At 40.4% G+C, this 23539-nt stretch overlaps 1 protein-coding gene across 1 annotated transcript in view; it reads right to left on the bottom strand.

Annotated features, from left to right (window-relative positions):
- Nucleotides 1-23539, bottom strand: part of ITPR2 (inositol 1,4,5-trisphosphate receptor type 2) — a 431766-nt gene that overhangs the window by 316383 nt on the left and 91844 nt on the right. The window contains exons 5-9 of the mRNA XM_053921707.2: nucleotides 22889-23047; nucleotides 17711-17809; nucleotides 17326-17409; nucleotides 16605-16751; nucleotides 10168-10263 (exon numbers count right to left, since the gene is read on the bottom strand). Of these exons, the coding sequence (XP_053777682.1) occupies nucleotides 10168-10263; nucleotides 16605-16751; nucleotides 17326-17409; nucleotides 17711-17809; nucleotides 22889-23047 (585 nt within the window). The remainder of the gene's footprint in view (nucleotides 1-10167; nucleotides 10264-16604; nucleotides 16752-17325; nucleotides 17410-17710; nucleotides 17810-22888; nucleotides 23048-23539) is intronic.

Here is a 23539-nt window from a genome sequence, read left to right as displayed (position 1 = left end):
CGTCCATAACTGAAATACGTGCAGAAACAGGAATTAATGAACCTAAGTCCAACGCGAAATCATTTATGCTCTGTGGAACGTAACTCGTATTCTACCCCAAAGACAATGTTACTTTTAAAAATTCAGTCTTCACAGAGTTCACGCATTTAGGGTCGCCCAGCTCGGAGATGGCTGTTGATTCCAGACTCTGCTCTGTGGGGAAATACCATAGGCCTTAGAAAAGGTCACCTAACCCCCACGGATCTCAGAGTCCAAATCTGTAAAATGAGAAAAATCTATGCCAAATGCCTAATTGTACTAATTATATGTCATTAAATTTCACATCTTCGAGTCTTTGGCAATAGTACTAAAGATGGTGCTGATCAGTTAGATTCTGCCTCATCTTGTGTCTCTCAGGCTACAATGTGTTTTTTTAATAATTAATAAAAACAAGTTGCTGCTTCAGTGAATTTATTAAAGAGATAATAATAGTAAGGATGAGGAGGAAGGTGGGGAGAAGGAAGAGGAGGAGGAGGAAGAGAAGGAAGAGAAGCCAGCCATAAATCCCTGGCTCTAGAAATTTACCCATATTAACTAAAGGCCAAATAAATAGATGTTTCAATATATATTTTAATTATACTGTTGCTTTATTTCTCTAAATACAATAACAGCAGCAATTATTACTGTAAGTAGACTAAGGATGAATCCAAAAAATTTCTAAAAAAGAAGATAAAACACATAGTCATGTGGAGATTCCTGAATCTTTTAGAACTTTAAAGAAAATATTTCCTTACATTAAAAATAAATTATAAATCTTTCCTTAGAGAAAATGATCTAATATGCTAGTCAATCGTGTAGCCAATAAATATTAATAGGGCTTCTATAATGGGCAAAGCCCTGTGGTATATGGTATTTTAGCAAAGACAAAGAGAATATGGTCCCTGACCACGAGACCTTATAATCTAGAGGGAGATACAAGACATAAATATAGTTAGCCTACAAAGTAGAATGCGACAAGAGACATAAGATAGAAATGAATGATTTATAAGTAATATAGGTCAGAAGAAGGAGGACTCTGTGGTGGGCAAATTTATTCAAGAGTAAATTCATGGAGAAAGTAGCATTTGAGACAAGCCCTGACGGAGGGCAGAATTATAACAGGCAGAGAAGGAAAGTGGGGTGAGGGAAACAGGCAGTGCCGGGGGTGAGGGCCGGACAGGTGAGGGAAGGAGGCTTGCTCAGAGAAGATCCATAAATGCCACTTAGGGAATACTTTTCATATGCTTTTAAAGGTTAATCATCTTGCCTTATAATTCTCCTATTAGAAGGGAGTCTTAACCCCATTTTACAGAGGGGCCCCTGGAACACATCAAGTGAAGCACTCTGTGTATCTCTCCGCTGGTGAGCGGCAGGGCTACCTGGCAGCACCGGTCTGAAGGTTCCACGGCTACATCTTCTAGTTACGCTAGCACCTGACTTCCTGCAGACCACGGGGACTTGCCACCGTAAGCTAATGTGTTCGCATCTTCATAAGGGCTTGAATATCTTTGGGAGAACATTTGTGGAAAACGAGGCATTCAAAGCCCTCAACTGGTCATGGTTAGTACGAGACGAAGACAGAAGATGGAAGAAGCAAAGGACCCAGTGCAGCGGCTGGACTGAGGGGTAGGAGCGCACCAACAAAAATGATAGTGCTTAAATGGAAAGGAGAACACAGACACAGAAGGTTGTACAGACACAGAGTCAGCAGAGCACGATTGCGTAAACCGAGAGAAAAGCATGTTTATCACGACTCTCAGGTTCTCAACCTGAACTAAGAAAATTCCCTATTTTGCGGGGAAACAATTCAATCTCGGGTGTAAGTACTCAGTTTCAAGTTCACGGACCACTGCAGCCCTGGGAGTGAGTGACAAGGAGAGAATACAAAGTGCAAACACCCACTGCTATCCTTTGAAGGAAGCTCTCATTTAAATGGCCAAAGAGAACCAGAAGGAAGTCCCGTGGAGCATGTGACAAGTCAGAATAGAGAGTGGCAGAGGGACAGTGAGCAGATAAACACCTAGGCACTGAAAGTCAGTCAGGACCCAGGAAATGAAAGACAACCGCAACGCCCACCCACACAACAGGAGGGAACAGACCGAAACCTTGTCAAGTTCACAAGGAAAAGGTTACTTTTTAATAGTGGAATGCCTTTTAATCTAGTGTTGTTCTACAATACATTAAATCATATAATGACATTAAGTCCTCATGTGTGTATTTTTAAATGCTTACATATGTCGATTCCTCTCTCTAATTACTGGCATTTCGGAGCCAGTCTATTCTGATTGATAAATCTAAGAAAGAGGAGAAAAACAACACTTACCAAATGTTTGTACGTGACGGCACAATTCACATTTTGAAATGTAACGTTCATTTGCTATGTGAATGTTTATTTGAGTGTATAGGACCAGGTGTGCATGTTCTAATGTACTCGCCTGTGCATACATATCCATACAAACCTGCCCTTTCCACTCTGCGGCGGTTACATCTAGCAGAGAGCTACGGGTAGCAACATTTAAAACTACACCCTAATATCCATAAGCTTCTGCGCCAACGTGCAGGTTCTTGAATACTAAGTTTTTAACTAATTAATTAAATCCAAAGTCTATCGCACAATTAGGAAATAAGTGTTTACTGCCATCTGGTGGAAGTTTTGCCTACCTACAAACAAATAAGTAAGTTGTCTTCAAAAGGCAATGTAAGTTGTCTTACAATGGCCAATGGAAAGTTTTTAAAAGTAAAATTATTTTGCACTACTTGAATCTATCTTGTTTCATTAAAAGTCATTGCTTTGTAACCTTCAAAGAAAGAAAATGTAGAAAGTAGCAGATCAGAAATGGTGATACCTAATTTCTAATTCTTCCCACAACTGTGGAAGAACTACTTGCTGAGGCTCCCTTGTTATGATATTCAAGATATGATACAATTACTTCCTCCCTCACAGATGTGATTGTGGACTCTCCCACACCAACACAGTGGTCAGAGAAGAGGCCCACGGCAAAATGGCCAGCTGCCAGCAGCCGGCCGCGCTGTGTATTAAAGGCAAAACCTGTGGCTGTTTTCCTTGGCTGTGTGGCCTAATTACAGGTAGGGCCCACTGACACCGACACCTTCTCGGCAGAACCTCGGTGCGGTGCATTATCTGATGAAGTCACAGATGTCTTTGTTATCTAGTTCACAATCAAATACTTCCTTCTACAGTTTGTCCACGGCCCCCTAGCATCGTGTATTCCTCAAAAACAAATCTTGAATTCTTGAATAAAGCAATACTGTCGGAATCTCTAAACTGAACAAAGGTCCACTTCTAAACCCTGATTTACTTTAGTATCTGTGATGTTGTGAATTAGAATAAATATAAATTTGGTCTTTGTTTCCCCTTCTAGCCCAGAGCTCCTACAACTCTCAGAATCTCTAAAGTGATGAGAGAGAAAGGTGTCTTCTGTAACGTTAAAAAGATGACTCTGGAAGGCCCCTCCCTAACCTAAGGATGGGGCTATATTGCTGGGCTGGAACTTTCAGTCCCACCTCTTGACTTCCTGGAAGGGGGGAAGGGCAGGAGGCTGACCTGTTCACCAATGGCCAATGATTTAATCAATCAGAGCTATATAATAAAGCCTTCTTAAAAACTCAAGCAGACAGGGTTTGGTTGGTGAGCATGTTTGGGGAGAGCAATGCCCCCGGAGTAAGCATGGAAGCTCTGAGCCCTTTCCCCATACACCGCCCTATACATCCCTTCCATCTTGCTCTTCGTGAGTTATAGAGATCCCTTTCAATAAACTGGTAATCAAGGAACTAAAATGTGTATTTCAGGGCTGTGAGCCATTCTAACAAATTAATCAAATCCAAGGGGGAGGCCCCAGGATCCTCCCGTTTGTAGCTGGCGGGTCCCACTGGTGTCAGGGGTGGGGGTGGGGAGCAGTCTTGTAGGAATGAACCCTTACCCTGTGGAACCTGATACAACCCCCGTGTAGGCTGTGTCAGAGTTGATTGAATTGTAGGCTACTCAGCTGGTGCCCAAGAATTGCTTGTTTTATGTGCAGGAAATCCCTCTCCACATTGGAAACTGGAATCGCAGAACACCCATAATATACCTTACAGAATAAAATCTAAACAGTATTATAGCTTAAATCACTGTTCTAATTCCTAGATGTTTTCTACAATTCACAAAAAAATGGTGCAATCCTTAAATAGCTTGCAATTTATATGTTTGTCTCTCTACTTAGACTACAGAAACTTCAGCAGATGAAATGGTCTAATGTCCTTTGGATGGTGCCTCCTTCACTTCTTCACAAACAATAGGCTTATTACATTTTTCTGAAGGATTTAGCCACCTGGTGAGTACCGACTAAATACTATATTGTATTTAAGAAGTCTACGTAAATTTTTCAGAGTTTTTCCTCCTTTGTGCTTAGATTTAAGGGTGCAGCCCTTTCGACTTACTGGGATATTTGGTCATGGCCGCCTGAAGACGTTGATAGTGTAAACTTTGCAGGAAACCGGTTATCTCAGATGTGTACGCATGACGAAAACAACTGCAGGGGCGGTTCTCAACGTCCAGTGATTGGGGTAATATCGTTCTCCTTGAGACTGCCACCTCTTGGAGGACAAGGACCAGATGACAACCACCTTTGTTTTCTTCAAAATACCTGCATAGTGCTTCACCTAGCAGGCAGTCAATGAATGATTGAGTGATTTCAGCACAATGTAGACCAGGGTTTCTCACATCGGCACTGTTGACCTTCTGGGCCCGATAACTCGCTGGTGTGGGGCTGTCCTGGGCAGTGCATGCCTAGCCTCTACTCACTGGACACCGGTCCCACCCTCTCCCCAGCTGTGACAATAAAAGTGTCTCCAGACATTGCCGGGGTGGCAAGGTCACTCTCGGTTAAGGACCACGGAAGCACAGCAAGTCTAGTATTCATCTCAAATCCTGTCATTATCTTCTCTCTAAACTGGACAGAATACATCACCTCTCTGGGCCAGGTTTCCTTTTCTGTTGAGTGAAGTGATTGGATTTACAATCTCTAGTGTCTATGATTCGTCCACACAATCACCCAGCATTTACTGAATGTCAATTAAAGAGCAGGCACCAGTCTAGGCACAAGGTATGGAGCGGTAAGCCACTAAAATCCCCCCACCCTTTGTTAGTTATCTGACTGGCAAAGAAATACCCGTTCTGAATAATAATCACTGCCTTGCATTTTCTCTCCCCTTCCTGTCAATCAAAGCAAAGGTACTTAACACTTGCTGCATTGCTTTTACCTGCAAGGTGCTGAACATTCCCTATCTTTTTTCATTCCAAAGTAACCGCATGTAACATTTAGTGTCACCTTTTTTGCACACAAGGGAACTGAGGTTCAAAGAGGTGAAATATTTGCTTAAAGTCAGAGAGTGTGAGCAGGTACATGAGGCTGTTTCTACCCCACCGCACTGGGCTCTCTTTGCCACCTGGGCCAATACAGACACCAGAAACTCAAAGGCCGTTCAAGAATACATAATCCAGTTTACCAGGAAGGCCTCAAGCACATGAGAGAAATATTTCAAATGATAAACATGCATGTTAGACCGGAAAGGCCGGGTGAAAACAGGAATATACTGGCAAATCCCGCCCATCTGATAGGTATTCCCCCGTAAGAGAAAATCAGCTCAGTTTTCATCCATCCTATTTTTTAAATAGACTTTATAAAACCCTGTCTAATAGGACTCTTACTTTCCCCTTATTCCTCTGTTTCCCCGTTTTCACAGCCATGGTATGAAAACTCAGTCTACACTCACATCCATTTGCTAGTTTCCTGCATTCCGGCTTCCACTAAAAATGATCTCAATGAAGCCCCAAAAGACCATGTTCTTGCCAAATGTTGTCAATACATTTTGTTTCTAACCTTTCTGACAATACTCCTCCTTTCTGAAACTCTTATCTTCCCCTGCTTGGCATTTGTGATTCAGCCCATCTGACTCTCTCCTCGTTTTTCTGACCTCCCAGGCTCCCAGCCTTTTGCCCTTCGAAGAGGATGTTTCTCATGGTTCAGTCTTCAGAAATCTTATCACCCTCTTCAAAGTCCTCAATGATCTCATCTCCCGTTCAAGTCCTCAAAATTCCTTGAAGGTATCATACCTTTGTCTCCTATCTGACTCTTCTGCCTCTAAATCCAATCCTTTCCCGTTACTTCACAAATGCTCCAGGGTATCACTGTTCTGGTGGAGATGGAAATGTTCTATGTCCACAGTGTCCGACACCGTGAGCTACTGAGCAACCTGAAATGTCACCAGTGTGACTGAGAAACTGACTTTTCAATTTTGTTAATTTTAATAATACTTATTTTAATTTAAACAGCCAACCTGTGGCTAGTGACTACCTTATTGGACAGTGTGATTCTGGAGCGTTCTTCTTTAAACAAAGATTTATTTGGAACACAGCTCTTGAAAGATAAACCCATTCTCCTTAGCTTAATATATGGGTCCTGAAAGAGTCAGCTGCCCCACCTGTCTGGCCCCACTCCCCTCCCGCCTTCTGCCATCACTTTCAAACTCATACATGTCCTATGTGTGATACACATATGTATCACACTTATGAAATTAGTTTGTACAACACCCCACGCCTCCGACCCTGAACGCACTTTCTCTCTCTTCCCCATTCACCCTACTCTTCCATCGGATGGGCCCTCCACTGGCCTCCTCGCCGTCCCTTGTCCTTCCCGGGCACTCCACCAAATGTGTGCTGCACTGTGGTGCTCTCCATAAACCCACCACGGTTCACAGGGCCACAACGTGCTTACCTCGCTGTACTGCGGGCTCCTCAAGGGCAGAGATTAGATTTTTCTAATGGCATCACTGTTTTCTACCAAATGTTTGCAAATAGCTGTCTAGACCCAACTTCAAAGATAAGTACCAGGATCAACTTCAAACTTCATTCTTATTACTAATGAGATCACACTCAAAACCTTCATTCAACATCTTCAAGCAAAGGTATCTGTCACTCAGTAATTCCATTTAGAACCCTCTTCTTTTAGCTGGCCTCTCTTTTTATATTGTCTACACGTGACGCAGACATTCCACATCTCTCTCTCTCTCTCTGTCTCCTTGGCAATTTCTACAAAGACTGTCCTTTTATTTCTCTGCCAACCTGGGTCTATTACTTTCTCTGACAGCCATGGAAAAGTTGACCCCAGCGAAGAGCCTCCCCCAGCTAATCTCACACTAACCCACCTACCTGCACACAGCAGCAGCCCTGCAGGACCTTGCCCACCGACAACCCTGTGTCGTTTCTGGTCTGCTGTCTTCTGAGCTCCGAAGTAAATTCTTTAAGGGCAAAGACTGACTCCTCTGCTTCCTTCTCTACCCACAGCATTCTCTACTGGGCTCTGGGCTGTACATTTCTTGGACACTTGAAGAACGTATTAACGCGTGTATAAAATCTCAAAGGTTTCATGTTTGCTGTTTCCATAAATTCCGAAATAATTTCTCCTAACTCTTGCCTTTTTCAACACCCCAATACGTGTCTTATCTTTTAAGTAGTATCTAGATATTAAAATAAAACTTAAAAGTAAAATAAAGAAAAGCCATGGAGCTTTTTCTCTCGTATGAAGAAGAGCACAATATAATAAAACAAATACTGCTAGAAAGTTACACCTCACAGTGCTGGGAACGCCCTACACAACCTCAGTGATGGGAACAATGCTTTAATATTAAAGACCTGGGCACCTTTAAAAAGCAAAATGATAACAAGTTCATCACTGTTTTCCAACTGTCACAGGCTAGTTTCCACCTGTCCTGGAATCGGAATTGAAAATCAGTGTTTTATCAAGTGATAGTGACTCTAATCACTGTGACCTGGCCACACCTGCGGACACTGGCACCCCAGCAGGACAAGATCGGAGAGATGCCTGTGCTGGGGTCTTGCCCGGATGGGGCTGACACGTGAAGTGTGAAATCCCAACTAATGGATGTCAGCGTTTCGAAACTACAGGGTTTCTCTGTTGATATTGGAACAGCACACCGAAGCAACCATCCGTTATATGGATTAAAATCAGTAGAAAATGGATGCTTAGCTTTCAGTGCTCAGGTATGTACATAATGTTTAATTTCCCTTCCTGCACCTTGCCACAAAAGAGATGTTATCTAAAGTAGTGTTAGAGGTCAAAGAAGATACTCTATAAACACACCAGACCCTTTCGGGGGCAAAATAGCATTTGACACTTAAAGTCGTGCTCTCTGGAAATACAGTGAAAAGACAGCCTCTCCAAGTCTTTTCAAGGTATGAATTGCTTTCTAGTTTTCAACTTTCTATGAGTCCATTTAGGTACTGAAGTCATGGATCTTCATTAAAGTTAATAAACAATTTAATTCTTAATAATGTAATCATTTGTATCAAATGATACAAGGTTTAATTACAGAAATTAACAAGGAAAACTAACAATGTGTAATTATATCATTTTTCTAGACGTCAGTAGCTAAACAGCCACTGATTAAAAAGTGAATTAAGAAAAATAACCACTAACATAAGAGCCATGAGAACTTTAATCCTAATTTATCTTTTATAAGATATCTAATAGACTTTCCCAGTTTTTACTTTAGACAAAATTTTCTACCTTACTACTTAATTTTGCTTCCAAGGGTTACTTTTGAAAATCCTTCAAAACATTTACAGGGTAAGTAGCCCACAAATTGCAAAGCTGTATTTCCTTTGGTTGAGCAGATTCATAAATAATGAGTCAAGTATTTATAAAAGTGAAACAATCCCTAGTTTTATTATATTTATCATATAATAAAATTAATCATGCTGGCTTAACTTACTGGATGCTTACCCTGAGCCACACACTATGTCAAACACTTTACCTCATTTAATTCTCTTAATAATCTTATTATACAAATATTGTGATTATCCCTCCTGTCCAGTGGAGGATATTGAAGCTTATAGAAATTCATTTGCCCAAATGTGTTTCCAAATGCCTCTCAGATACAAATCCCTACATTCTTCTTCCCATCCTCTAAGCTTATAGAAGTCTGAATAGCTTCTTTATATTGCTTCATTCATTCCAAAAATATTCACCAAATGCTTTCTAAGTTCCAGGCACTATCCTAGATTCTGAGGAAACAGTGGTGATGTTTAAAAAAGGAAGCAAGAAAAGAAAAGAAAGAAATCCCTGTCTTAGGAGAACATACCTTCCGACAGAGAATTACAATACGCATGCATACTATAAAATGCACAATAAATCAGAGAGTGGTTAACACTATGAAGAAAACTACCCCAGATGAATAGGATGGAGAGGGGCATGGGGCTGGGAGCTAACTGGGACAGGGGCCAGCGTGGTTACAGAGACTTCTTGTGCCCCACACCTCTTTCTCGTCAGTTCCCACCCCCACCTCCTTGCCCTCTCTCACATCCAAAACCAAAGTTAGATAAGTTACACTAAAAATTCTAAGACCAAATGCTGGTTGCAAATCCCAGAAGAAACTTTAAGTTAAAAAATAGAAATGGAGTTGAGAGGAGTAGAATGAATGGATATTTTTATACATCTAAAAACAAAGATTTTCAAAAATATTTTCAAATTAGATAACCAAACTTTAATCAAGCCATTTCTAAAATGCCTATGTTTTACCTCTACCCATCCTTCATATATATATATGTCAACTGTCAACATGCTTTTGGTGGAAAAGGGAAAGACTTTACATGTTTTTACCATTTTTATTGACAGTTTTTTGGTCAGGCCTGGGTTTCAGGAGGAAAACCCTTTCCTCTCCAGCAGTCTGAACAGTAAAGGCCACCCAACAGTGAAAGACTGGCCACTGAAGATAAACCAGAAACTATCTGGACTCTGTTACGACAATGGACTGAGCAGCGCTCCTGTGCAGACATTCGGAAGGAGTGAAGCTCCGTGGACAATTTGAGGACCTTACAGTAAACCAGCCTCCAGGGTTCTGCTGCTGTTGTTTACTTTTAAGAAAAAGATTATTTTAAGGCTTCAGTTAATATTTACATGTTAAGAAAAAATTTATCTGTCAACCCAGAACATAATAGGCAATCATGAAATTTGTATAATTTTCCTAATTTGTACTTGCTCCTACAAATATAACTTTTTAGAAAACCTAATTGCCTATTTCACTATTTCAGAGTCAGAGATTTAATAGCACTACATTCATCAGTCTTACCTCTGCCGCTAAATAGTTTCCAGTTGCGAGATGTTTAAATCTGAACAAGCTGTTCCACTGTCCTGCACCCCCACGGCAAGGGTCGTGATGAACCACCTACAGACACAAAGAGCAACGATAATAATGGCTAAAGGATATTCATGTCCCCCGCAAGCCAAGGCCAACTGTTTACACAGGGTGCCCACCTGTCAATGCTAACTTGTCAAATCTAGTACTTTTCTGTGAGAGGACAGTAGGACAGAAAAACAAAATTCCCATAAATGAGCACAGGACATAACCGTAAACTCACCGTGCATGCGTGATGCTCATGCCTTAGAGCTACAGATACAGCCCTGGCCCAAAGGACATTTTCCCAGGCCCAAACTGGAAATATGGTGGGGTTCCCCCCATTTGTTATTCAAACACTCAGTCAACAGACAATATTTAAAACCTTCGATATACCAGGTAGTCTTCTATACAATAGGGACACGGCAGTAAATAAGATTACAGCTTTCACTGAATAAGATTTGGCAAGTGCCCGGAGGAAGTACACAGAGGGCATGATTGAGGAACTAGGGAAGGCTCCCTTAGACGTGACAATCGGCATGGACAATCAGCACATGACAGTACACACACACACAGCATGAGGACATGCTATGTGAGCTGAAACCCAGATGGTAAGAATGAGTCAGGCATGCAGAGAGATTGAAAGAGATCATTCTGGGCAAACAGGACCACAAATGCGCAGGCCTGGAGGTCTGGACTAACGTAACTCCTGGCCCTTCCTTTTTCCTTTGTCTTTTTTTTTTTAATTAATCTTTATTATATTTTTTCCATGACCATTTAGTCCCCTTATACCCCTCTCCCCCCAGCAATCACCACACTGTTGTCCATGAGTCCTTTTTCCTTTTTGCTTGATCCCTTCACCCCCCAACACCCCCCCCAAACTAGCTGTCATCGGCTCTCCATCTATGAATCTGTCTCTGTTTTGCTTGTTATATCAGTTTGTTCATTAGATTCTACATGAGTAGAAATCATATGGTATTTGTCTTTCTCTAACTGGCTTATTTCACTTAGCATAATGTTCTCCAGGTCCATCTATACTGCTGCAAAGGGGAAAATTTTTATGGTTGAGGAGTATTCCACTGTATAAATGTCCCATAGTTGTTTTATTCATTCATCTATAGATGGACACTTGGACTGCTTCCATATCTTGGTGATTGTAAATAACACTGCAATGAACACAGAGGTGCTTATGTTATTCTAAATTAGTGTCTGGGGTTCCTTTGGATATATTCCCAGAAGTGGCATCACTGGGTCAAAAGGCAGATCCATTTTTAATTTTTTGAGGTTCCTCCATACTGCTTTCCACGGTGGCTGCACCGGTCTGCCTACCCACCAGCAGTGCAAAAATGTTCCCCTTTCTCCACATCCTCACCAGCTCTTGTTGTTTGTTTACTTATTGATGATATAGCTATTCTGACAGGTGTAAGATGATATCTCATTGTGGTTTTAATTTGCATTTCTCTGATAACTAATGACTGAGCATCTTTTCATATGTCTATTGGTCATCTGTATGTCCTCTTTAGAAAAGTGGCTATTCAGGTCATTTGCCCTTTTATAAATTAGGTTGTTTTTTTTGGTGTTGAGTTTTGTAAGTACTTTATAAATTTTGGATATTAACCCCTTACCAGATGTATCAGGGAATACGTTCTCCTATTCTGTGGGTTGTCTTTTTATTTTGTTGATGATTTCCTTTGCTATATAAAAACTTTTTAGTTTGATGTAGTCCCATTTGTTTATTTTTTACTTTGTTTCCCTTGCCTGGGGAGATATATCCGATAAAATATTGCTACAAGTAATATCTGAGATTTTGCTGCCTATGTTTTCTTCTAGGATTTTTATGGTTTCAGGTCTAACATTTAAGTCTTTGATCCATTTTGAATTTATTTTTGTGTGTTGTAAAAAGGTGGTCTAGTTTCATTTTCCTGTATATATCTGGCCAATTTTCCCAACACCATTTATTAAATAAACTATAGCCCACTGTATGTGCTTGCTTCCTCTGTCAAATATTACCATTATGGTCAATTCCTGGCCCTCTCCTTGTGTGTTTATGACTAACACCATGTCCTTTGATACCTGTCCTTGGAACTGGCCTTCCCCAGATGCTGAGCCACTAGGCTCATTGAGAATAAAAGCAGAAGCTTTGACAGGCGGTTACAGTAGCAAGAATCAGGTTCTACAGCCTGAAGATGACGGTGTCCAAGTCTCAGCCCTTCCAACTACTATGGTGTAATCACAGCAAGTAATTTAACATCCTTGAGCCCATTTCTTCATGTATAAAATGGATTTATTGAGGATAGTATAAACAGCCTCTGGGATGACTTTAAGAGATTCGACATTTGCCTCATAGGGATAGAGAGGAGAAAAGAAAGACAAAGAAATTGGAAATCTATCTGAAAAAACAGTGAAAGAAAACCTCCCTGATTTTGGTGAAGGAAATAGACATCCAAGTCCAGGAAGCACAAGAGTCAATTATGACAGACACAAAAAAGCCCACTCCCAGACACGTCATTATTAAAAGGCTAAAGGTTAAAGGTTAGAGTGACTCTTAAAAACAAGAGACAAGAAATTAGTTACCAGAAGGTTAGATGGGAGTGGGGAGGGGGAGAATGGGTGAAGAGGTGAGGAGATTAAGAAACACAAATAGGAAGTTACAGAATAGCTACAGGGATGTGAAGCACAGCGTAGGAAATGGAGTAGCCGAAGCACTTATGTGTGTGACCTGTGGACCTGAACAATGGTGGGGACTGCCTGAAGGAGTAGGGGGTATTGGGTGGAGGGGGGCAAAGGGGTAAAAATCAGGACAACTGTAATAGCATAATCAATACAATATAACTTAAAAATAAAAAATGGATTTATTTGTAGGATTATTGTGAAGATTAAATATCATAAGGCATATCAGAGTGCTAAGAACACTTTTCATTATTCTTCCTCAACAGGTTACCTTCTTTTTATTAATACTGACCACTTCTGCACTCCTACCCCAGTTTCAAGTTCCATGTGCTAACATATAACTTTCTAATGCCTTTTGTTAGACTCCAGCTTCTATGTTTTCCTCTCCTCCAACAGCTTAAATAAGATAATAATTATGAAAATACTTCTAAGTGGGTAAAGTCTTCATTTTTTTATTTACTGATTTCTGGGAGAGAGAGAAAAAGAAACATTCATTAATTTCTTGTCCCACTTATTTATGCATTCACTGGTTGATTCTTATATGTGAATATAAGAACCCCTGACCGGGGTTCAAACCCCCGACATTAGTGTATTGGGACGATGCTCCAGCCAACTGACCTACCACCAGGGCTGGATGAAGTCTTTAAAACTGCTCCTCCTATGGCCGAAAACCTGCCCATCCTACAAGGTTCAGTTTTCAAATCAAACTTCTTTCATAAATCCTTTACTAATCACACCAGCAACTGTGACTCCGTCAATGTGTGAACTCTCATTCCCTTGGGGAAGTCATAGATACCTTTGGGAATCTGATAAATCTATTGGTTTTCTCATGTACACACACACACACACACACACATTTGGTATACAACTGGAACAGGTTAACAAATAACTGGGAAATCACCACTGACCCCAGGCTAAGGGCTATCCTACACATCAGTCAGTCTAGCAATGGTAGTACAGCTCCCCAGCGAATGATATGGAGATACAGAAAGGACGATGTTTTCACTTATCACAGTAACTTTGGAGGGATGCTCTTTGCATTAACGGGCAGTGGCCGAGATATGACACAGCCTGCAGTTCACAGGAGGGTTCAGCACGTGCTAGCTCTTACATGTGGCACTCGGGGCCAGCCTTCCCTTCTATGCTTCCTTGTATTTCAGGGGCTGGAAGCCTGGCTGGTGGGGTTCTGGAGACATCCCAAGAGAATGGAAAGCACAGAAGAGAGGCTTCTCTTTTGGCTCCAGGAAAAATGGTGGCAGTTGCTGGGTACAGGCTCCTGCAGGGTGGGGTGCAGTCTCCTACAGGGTGGGGTGCAGGCTCCTGCAGGGTGGGGTGGGTGAGGACTCCTGAAGCACAGGAGGAGAAGCCCGCAGGCTCACAAAACAGGCAGTAGTGTGTTACTGCATTGCCAGATTTTCAGATAAGACCACTCTTCCCCACCCCAGTTTTCCCCATGCAGTCCTTCCAATAGCACTGACACTTAATGTCCTATATTAAATACCTCTTTCTTGAAATACCTGATGTTCAGGCTTCCTGAATGATACAGCACACAACAGAGAAATGTGTCACTGCCTACCTCTTTCAAATCTCCTACAGAAAGAAACCTACCACAAATGTAACTTGGTAATACTTTGATACATAATCGTACTAAAAAGTTTTACATCACATTATAAGAACAGTCCAATCATTTAAGAGAAATACACTATGAAGAGAGAAGCTTAAATGAATTCAAGACATCTCAAAATTATTGAGTGCTCAGTGGGTTAGAGCATTTCCAATTATGCATTTCATTGAAATGGGTTTCAGTGTGCAGTGGAACAGTTACAGCAAATGCTATAAAACTAATAGCAAATATATGAGACAGAAGATTCAAAATGCCTTTTAACAAATCTAGAGCCAAAGATCAAACAGGCAGAGACACACGAACTGCAGAAAACCCACGAATAGGGAAGTCACTACCTGGCCTTTTCATCACTATTTCATTAATAAAGTTTCAAATACTATCTCACATTACTGCCATCCCTATATATATATTTTTTTAATTTTTGGAGCACAGTGATAAATTCATTGTGTTAGAATGAATGTTTTAATTATGAATTTATTTTTAGGCCACTTCTCTTTCAGTCTCACCGTGATGAGAGACATTGTCAGGCGGAACCCCGGGAGACGGCTGTTTTCCCCAACACCTTCTCAACTCCCCGCCACCCCGTGAGGGTGTGGTCTCTCCTGCCACAGACTGAAAGCATGCCTCCACCTGGAGTGGACTTCAAGATAGAAAATGTGCTCTTTTTTGCTATTTCATCTCTATTACAAATCATGTCACAACTTAGAGAATCATTTGGTGTTACAGTTGTAACTAAGGCTCAGATCATTTGCATAAACACCACACTTCTTCAGTCTCTCTGCTTCAATAGTCTGTAATTAGTGTTATTACCCCTATTTGAACTTTGGTTATTTCCCTCCTTGTTTAATCAGGTACAGATCCATCTGTTCTGCGACTACTTCTCCTCGTGCTAGGTAACTGAAGGTCCACGTTTACCTGTGCTCTTTCTCTTTCCTGGACTCACACAGAACGCTGGCTTATCCTCTTCCTTACCACTCCTCTCCCATCCGATGCATCCATCAAAGATGGGCATAAATAGTATCTTCTAGGGAGATATTTACATGTTGAAATACATATTATTTGATCATAAGTTGTTTTTCTTTTATTTCTTCTTTATGTTAGAATTTGGCATTGTACTAATTTTTAATCATGAGACTGTATAGCTAATATTACCTATGAAATTCATTTCGGGATGTTAAAAAAAGCATTAGGGAATATATACTGTAAAGGGGCATGATGGGTTTAAAGTGGTTGAGAACCACTAGATAAGCTTGGCTGTCCATTCCATCAAGATGGAATTTATCAGATGTTGGCTTGTTTAGACGTGACTATACATACCTTAACTCCTCCACTGTAATAAAAGGTTCTTTAAAGAAAAACCAATATCTTACATTTTCCTAATTACTCTCCCATATTAGAACATTTAAAAATACTTTTCAGCCCTGGCTGGTGTGGCTCAGTGAATTAAGTGCTGACCCTCAAACCGAAAGGTCACCAGTTCGATTCCCAGCCAGGGCACTTGCCTGGCTTGCGGCCAGATCCCCAGTTGGGGGCATGCACAAGAACCCAATGGAGGTCAATGCATCTCTCGCACACGGATGTTTCTCTCCCTTCCTTCCACTCTCTCTAAAAGTAAATAAATAAAACCTTTTTAAAAATGCTTTTCCAAGATGGAATGAATCGTAAGCCATGGATTCCCTCACCCCAATGGAAACAAGTGGCATCCCCGGAAGAGCTAAGTGGCCTTGGCAGTGACTGGAGCTCTGATGTTCACTTGGAGTGAGTCATCCTGCTCCATCCTAACTCCAGTGCCAGTGAGGCACATGGCCTTCAGTCTTACCAATCTTGACAACAAACATTTCACAGTGGACTTTTGAAAAGCAAAATCCTAGGTAGGCCCAAATTAAACAAGACAGAGAAAGGGAGATGCCCCAGGGAAGATAAGTAAAGGACGTAATAACATTTCACTGGTCACAGCAATGAAGAGGTGCAAGTCCGTTCACAAAAATTATTGTTTTGTTGGTCTATCATAAAGCCTGTAACAATAAAACAATCAGCCTTCTGACTCTTGTCTTATTGATATAAATATTTATTAAAAGTGAGATGGTATTTTACACACCTCTATTTCCCAGAGTGCTTTAGAACTAGTAGCAGAAGTGGCTGACTGACGCAAGGTTGTACGAAGGAAAATGTGCTGTTTTTTCTCATACTCATCACAGGTCAGAAACTTCTCCTGTTCCGCATGAAACAATCTGACAACGTCACCCTAGAAAAACAAATCCAGAAAACTGTTTCCGAGAAAAGTCTGACCATAAGACATAAGAAATAGGCGTATCTTTCTAGTTTGGATACTCTACTTGGCTTTTAATGATTATTGATACATTTCAAAATATAAAAGGGGGAACTCAGAGAAACACTCTTAGTGAGCATATAGTCACACTCTAGGTTTACAGGGTTACAGGCACTCTAAACCAGCTAGTTCCAAGCATTTTCATCTCATGGCACACTTAAACTAATTACTAAAATACTGCAGCACACCAAAAATATGTTATATTTTTTGCTAATATGACAAAAAATAGATACAATTTTGATTGGCTCATGCCAGACAGCTATTCCTGGGTTGGCTGCTGTCATTTGCTATTTGACAGTCTAAGGGAAAAGAGGTCAGGGCCCCTGACTAAATCGTCACGCACTGCATGTTCTAAAAGTTCCTGTGGCGCACCGGTTGAAATCGCTGCTCTGAACAACGAACACCAGTAAACGCACAGGTTTTGCGTCTGGAAGGTCAGCAAAACGGCCTTCAGTTCTTCCAGCAAATATTCTGGGTCCCACATACTTACTCCTTTCAGCACATCCTCTCGATAGGAACTATATTTCATGAACAAAGTGATTTTCCAGCTAGTGTTGCAATTAACAGCATTCACCTATCAACGAAGAAATGTTAGGTTATAAGACAACAGATTCCACGTTATACCACAAATTATTACTTCAACTAGTAAAAGGTGAAAAAAGACAACTTTGGACAATGAAGTATGTACTTTAATACAAACATATTCAAAGGACCATCTGAAAATAGCAATAACTAATCATTATCTATTTGTGCCTTATGAGTATTAATTAGCATAACTGGCATTAAGCTTATGAAAACAATGAAAGAGACTATAAACGTTCTTTTTTCTCGCATAAGAAGATCAGCCCGTTCATTGCCTTTCCTCCTGAACTTACCTCCTTACACCCCGGGTTATCAAGCAGCTCTAGGTTGCTGGCATGTAGTGGCTGCCCTGCATTCACCGGCATCAGCACGACTTTATCTCCCACGACAATCTAGGAGTCAGAGATATGACGCAATCTGAGACACTGCGTGGACCATCGGTGCTGTATTTGAAGCTAACAGTAACTGCACAGAAGTCTTCCTTATGGACCTAACACCTGGCCTGTCTATCCTCCACACGAGTTTTTGTTCAATTCTTTTTCTCTTTGCGGTAAAACTCTTCTGATAAATGATCATGTACTCATGTTCCATAGTGTCCATCAGTCTGAATGCATAAAGCTAGTGTAGGTCCCTTCTTACCAGTCTCCCGTTTCAGTTAGAGCTTTCTTAACAGCGGTACATAGGTCATTATTCCTCCCCACGCGGCCTTATGCTGTGGGCCCAGCAGGTACAGAGAGTGAGTACATCTGCCACAAAAACAACCTGCCTTAATATAGAACCACTTCAAGTGGAAGTAGAGAATAATAGACATTTGTATATTCTCTGAAATCAAAAACAGACCTGCTGAATTTGATCTGACCTATAATCTCTGAAATTTATTAGACATTTGAATGTCAGCTGGATTCGGGAAAAGGAGAATTAGGTACAGCCTTGTAGAACTATGTTTATTGTTTGGGCCTTGGGCATCTGGTTCGGTTTTACCTTAAACATCCCAAACTAATATTGCTCCTTAATCCTGGTGTTCACTTTTAAATAAAAAATTAAAATTCATTATGGGAAAAACTGCCTCAGAGAATTAAGTCTAAGTTGATTTTTTATTTATGTTACCATTATCAGCTTTATCTTCAAGTACTTTTATTTATAACTCAATGTGGGGAAATTGAGTTATGCTTTCTTAATGATAATAATAAACAGTTTAATTTTATAGATAACAAAGTTACTTTTGTTATAAAGTTCCATTAAAGACTTATTACTGTATCACCTACACTCTCATTTATAGAATTGCTCACCATCTCGGAAATGAAAACAAACACTTTCCCTTTGCATATCTCATAACACCTGAGTGTTAGAATAAATTAGTGTGATAGATAACTGAAAAACAAATTAGGACTTAGACAACAATAAACAGAACTTCTCCCTGTATCTTAACCTAGACCAAGATGTCAAGAAACATAATTTCACATTTGCAATATAAATTAACCTTTCATAGATTACATGGTGGCATCTACATTCCCCTACGGTACTGTTGTCACACATGTGGAGACTGAAATCGGACAGAGAAGCCTGGAACTCACTAATACAGGAAAGGAAGGCTGTTCTCTGGTTTGCAGAAATGGCTTCTATACATCACCATGCCTTTAACGTCCATCATCAATCAGATGACGTGACTCCCAAAGACCCGTCATAGAAGCCCTCTACGTAGAGACAAGGAAAGATCAACAAGAAACAGTGATAAGTGTTAAGGGGAGGTTAAGGGGGCAGAGCTGGGCTACATCTGTGTTTTTAAAAAGGAGGGAGGGAGTAATAGTATATGCATAAGAAATCCTTCTCGTGGTTAACTGGAAGAGGGGTGGGGACTGGGGTGATTGTAGAAAGACTAGACTAGAGGATTTTTCATGATATATATTTATATTGTTTTCTATCTTTAAATCATGAATTGACAAGTATTTTTAAAAATTAAGTATAAGCAAGAACATACAAAAGTCAACATGACATAAACATATTTCCAACATCCTCAAAAAGAATAAACAATCAAATAAAAAAAAAAATCTTGTTATTGCACATAACACCAAGGTGGCCCAGCGTCTCAGAGCCACGTACCAGCCCAGGACCCCACACTGTCCCTGGTAGGACTCGATTCCACACCCTGCCAGTGCGACATCTGCTCTCCCAATTTCCTAAAGAACGCTAACGCTTGGGTTTGGTTTACTGTGTCATTCTTATCTGAGCCAAAGTAAAGATTAGCCATTAAGTTGCTAAATGTAATGATACATTTTTAGCTATGTCCTTCCAATTAAAAGAATACTTTTGGTCTTCCTCTTTTACTATAGTTTAGTTTGTAAGCTCTGAGCCAATCCACATGTTATATGTACTACAAAACGTTACCCATAATGATTTATACAGTTTTAAGAGACCAGCCCCATGGCCAAAGTTTTCCAAACTCCAAGGTTTGGAACAGGGAGAACATATCATTAATTCACCAATGTCCAGGCCCTCGGTCATGTTCCTGATGATTCCTTTGACTAACCAAGCTGAACAAGACTTTGAAATGAAGCAGACAACATGCCAATCACAAGAAATAAAAAGAAGACTAAGAGGTGCCAGGAAGAATACAGGAGAAGGTAAGAAATAGTTCCTATTCTCAAAGAATACACACCTAATTAGGTAACTGGGTAAATATGTAAGTGGGTAATGTTCTCAGAACACTGCAGCACGAGGCCTGAGCCACTGATGGAAGTCAGGTGCCTTCTGAGAAGCTGTATGTTAAATACAGAACTCGAGGACAATCATTTTTTGCCACATCCCATTCACTCTAATGCACAAACAGCTAAAAGAAATTGCAATTCCAAAAGCACTTCTGTTGATTCTACCCAACAGCCACGTGAGATTCAAGCTGGGATTTGACTGAAAATGAAAAATATTCTAATGCCATTAGCAGCTACCCTTCCTTTGAAGTGGCATCTGGTACAGTGAAAAAGCATTGCAAGAGAAGACAAAAACATCAGAGCTTTAGTCCTGCTTTTGCTATAAATCCAAGGCATAGTGTTTTGCAAAACAGCAAAATCTACTTGCCATTTGAAGAGTCTCTTTCCCTAAGAGTTGGACTTTTCTCCTTATTGAAAGAAACCTGTCCTTTTCTCACGTTTAAAATCCACCATCACGGTAAAGAACTAATGTCTTCTTAGATCAAAGTTGAAAATGAAAAATTAACTACTCGATCATGGGAAGATAAACGAAAATAAAATATTTATGTACTCTGCTCAAGGCTGTCCCCCGTGACAGCAAGCCAGAGCTTCTATACAGCTGAAAGTGGAGGAATCCACGAATCTATTTTCCCCAAAAAACTATCCCACAATTCTTTAAGACATATGACAAATGGTAGGAACCATTGATTTTTGAAGATATAAGCATTTTTCTCCCCAGACTCATTCTTCCATTTCATTTCAGCCACCAAACATCTTGTTGGATACTTGCAACCTGAAAGTAATTGCTAAATAACAACATATCATTTTAAAGGTCCTTTGAACCTTGCAATTTTCTCCTCTTAGTTTAATATGCTTTTAAAGGAAATCAGTAAATATTAAACCACTTGTTATGAGGTGATAGTCTTTGCATTTGCCTCCAATAAAACACAGTAGGCTTTGGGGAAAAAAAAATGCCTCCTGTTGCTAGGGAAGAAAGTGAGCACACAATACAATTATTTATGTGGCAAATACAGAGCTGTGGTTGAACTTAGGCTTTCACAGCATCCTTAATCACATACAAAAGCTACACAGCGGTGAGCAACAACAGTGAGCCATTTCAGCAAAGAGCAATGTGGAAGGTTGTTTTAGCCATGCTTTATGGAGCACATCTATGTAAGAAGAATTTCTATTGCACCTAACAATTACAATGTCCATTTTAATTAAGATGGAGTGTTTGGGTGGCAGTTTGTTTTTATTTCCCCAAGACCACTAATTACTTGAAATAGTTCATTACATTCAACTCTCTGTTGACCCTATAAAGGGATGTGGGAGCAGGGAAAGGAAGAGATGGAATAAATAAATAAACAGGATAGAATGCATTAATAAACCTACAGCTAATCTAACGGCCCAATTTATCCAATCATTTCATGGGGTTCCTTCAGAGCTTGAGCTCAGGTTTTGTGTGTTTTGATGTTTAATTTTCATTAACCTCCTACAGACTGGACACTGCTCAGTGGGGCGCTGGAGAGGGGAATAAGCTTCACAAGAAAGGGCATCAAAGACATAGGCTGTTCCTAAACATAATCAGTCCCTGGGTAATCGAGAGTTGATTGTAATTAACTACCTACTGACATTAAAACACGTATCATGCTCACAGCACACATCACTTGACGCCAAAAGGGAAAAAAGGAAGACTTTTTTCTTGAGGGATCAACACAAGACTTACAGTGCAGAACATTCCTGCATGCCATGCCTCACCCAGGCCTTACCTAAGGAGGGTGTCGCCAGATAATTTATTAACACATTATACCATGACGTGTGCATCCTGCGGAATAGACTTTGCACTTCAAACTTCACTGGAAAAACAGATCCACCATAAAAGACATTTCTAAGATAAGTACTATCCAACACACTTAAAACGTAATTGAGAAAACTATCAGAATGATTATACTTTTCTACTGTTCTGACTTTATACTGCTCATTTTGTAAAACCTGCACTATTTTTCTGGATCACCTGCCCCAATATTTGCAAGGTATTCTATTTAGGAAAGTTATGCAGTATTCACTATCAACCAGCATTTCCTGAGCATCTCCCCTGTGCTACGGTCTATCACCTGCTACTTTATTACAGGTGATAGATACACAAACATATCTTACTAGGAACCCTAGTGAATTATTTCACATGCTTTTTTATTTACTCTCTAAAGTAGCAGAAAATATTTTAGCAACTGCCAAAATATACACGACACAATATGCACATATTCCACAACATGTGTTAAATGTCATCAGCGAGCAGGTGTCAATCTATAGCTCCTCATATTTATACATCTGTGAAGATGTACAGACTGTAAACAATGGACCGTAGAGCCAGTAAATGAAACAGTCATGATTCACTGTGTTACTCTATTCACTCGAATGAGTAGACACCATCTTCTAAGCAAAGGCCTTTTTTCTTCCAGCCCTGATGCCTCCTGACTAGGCAGAGAAGCAAACTCTACCTCTCTCTGCTAAGGCTCAGCCACTGCTAAGGTTACTTAAGTTTTCTGACACAAATTCTAGCTGGAAAATGATACTAAGTTAATTTGAATTTTCTCTTTTTATAATTCCTGAGCACAATTTCTACTACAAATAAATGCTTTTAACCTATTAGAGATATTAATATAAAAATAAAATGTAAAAGACTGAAAAATCTATTTCCTTTTTATTTTATGGGTTCTCTCAATTAATAAGAATTATTTATTGTCTTTATGAATGCATAGTTTTTCTCTTAATTTTGAATTTACATACATTGTCACCCTCACTTCTCAGCTTCCAGAAGGGATGGATATAAAACCAAGACCCTTCATTTCCTGCAGCATCCAAGGACACGCGCATGGCATTCTTCTCCAGTAAAGCGGGCAACCTCTTGTTGACGGTCAGATACTTGTTGCTTTTTATATGCAGTAGCTGCAGGGACAAGACATGCACCTTATTGTTGGATCCCCTCTGCTAAACATGTACATACATTAATACATGTATCATGTGCCCACAAAGCATGGCTTAGGGTAGAGATTAAACAAAGCTCTTTTCAAACTCCAAACTCATTAACTTTGCAAGTTGACTTCTTTGGATGCCATCTCCCCTGCACCCCCAATTCTGCTTCCTAATGGAGTGGGCACATGAGGAAAACGAGAGGACATCTCTGACTGATTTTGATCTATTTATAAATAGAAGAATAAAACCAGGCTTCCCAGAGGCGACCTGGAAGTTCCCCCAAACCTGCACAGCTACAAAAACAGAATATACTAAAGAAAAACCACCAAACTAAAATGATGGACTGACCCTCTTAGTACTGATTACCACCCCTGCCCACAGGCAGCCCTAGCCTTTCTTCCTCTGCACAACTTCTACAAGAGGATGCTGAGCCTGCCCCTTCTCAGATGAGTGGAGAGGCACCGT

Source organism: Desmodus rotundus, chromosome 3, assembly GCF_022682495.2.
Source record: "Desmodus rotundus isolate HL8 chromosome 3, HLdesRot8A.1, whole genome shotgun sequence".
NCBI lineage: Eukaryota > Metazoa > Chordata > Mammalia > Chiroptera > Phyllostomidae > Desmodus > Desmodus rotundus.
Note: the sequence above shows the minus strand (reverse complement) of the source record. Positions and strands in the feature narration are given on the sequence as shown.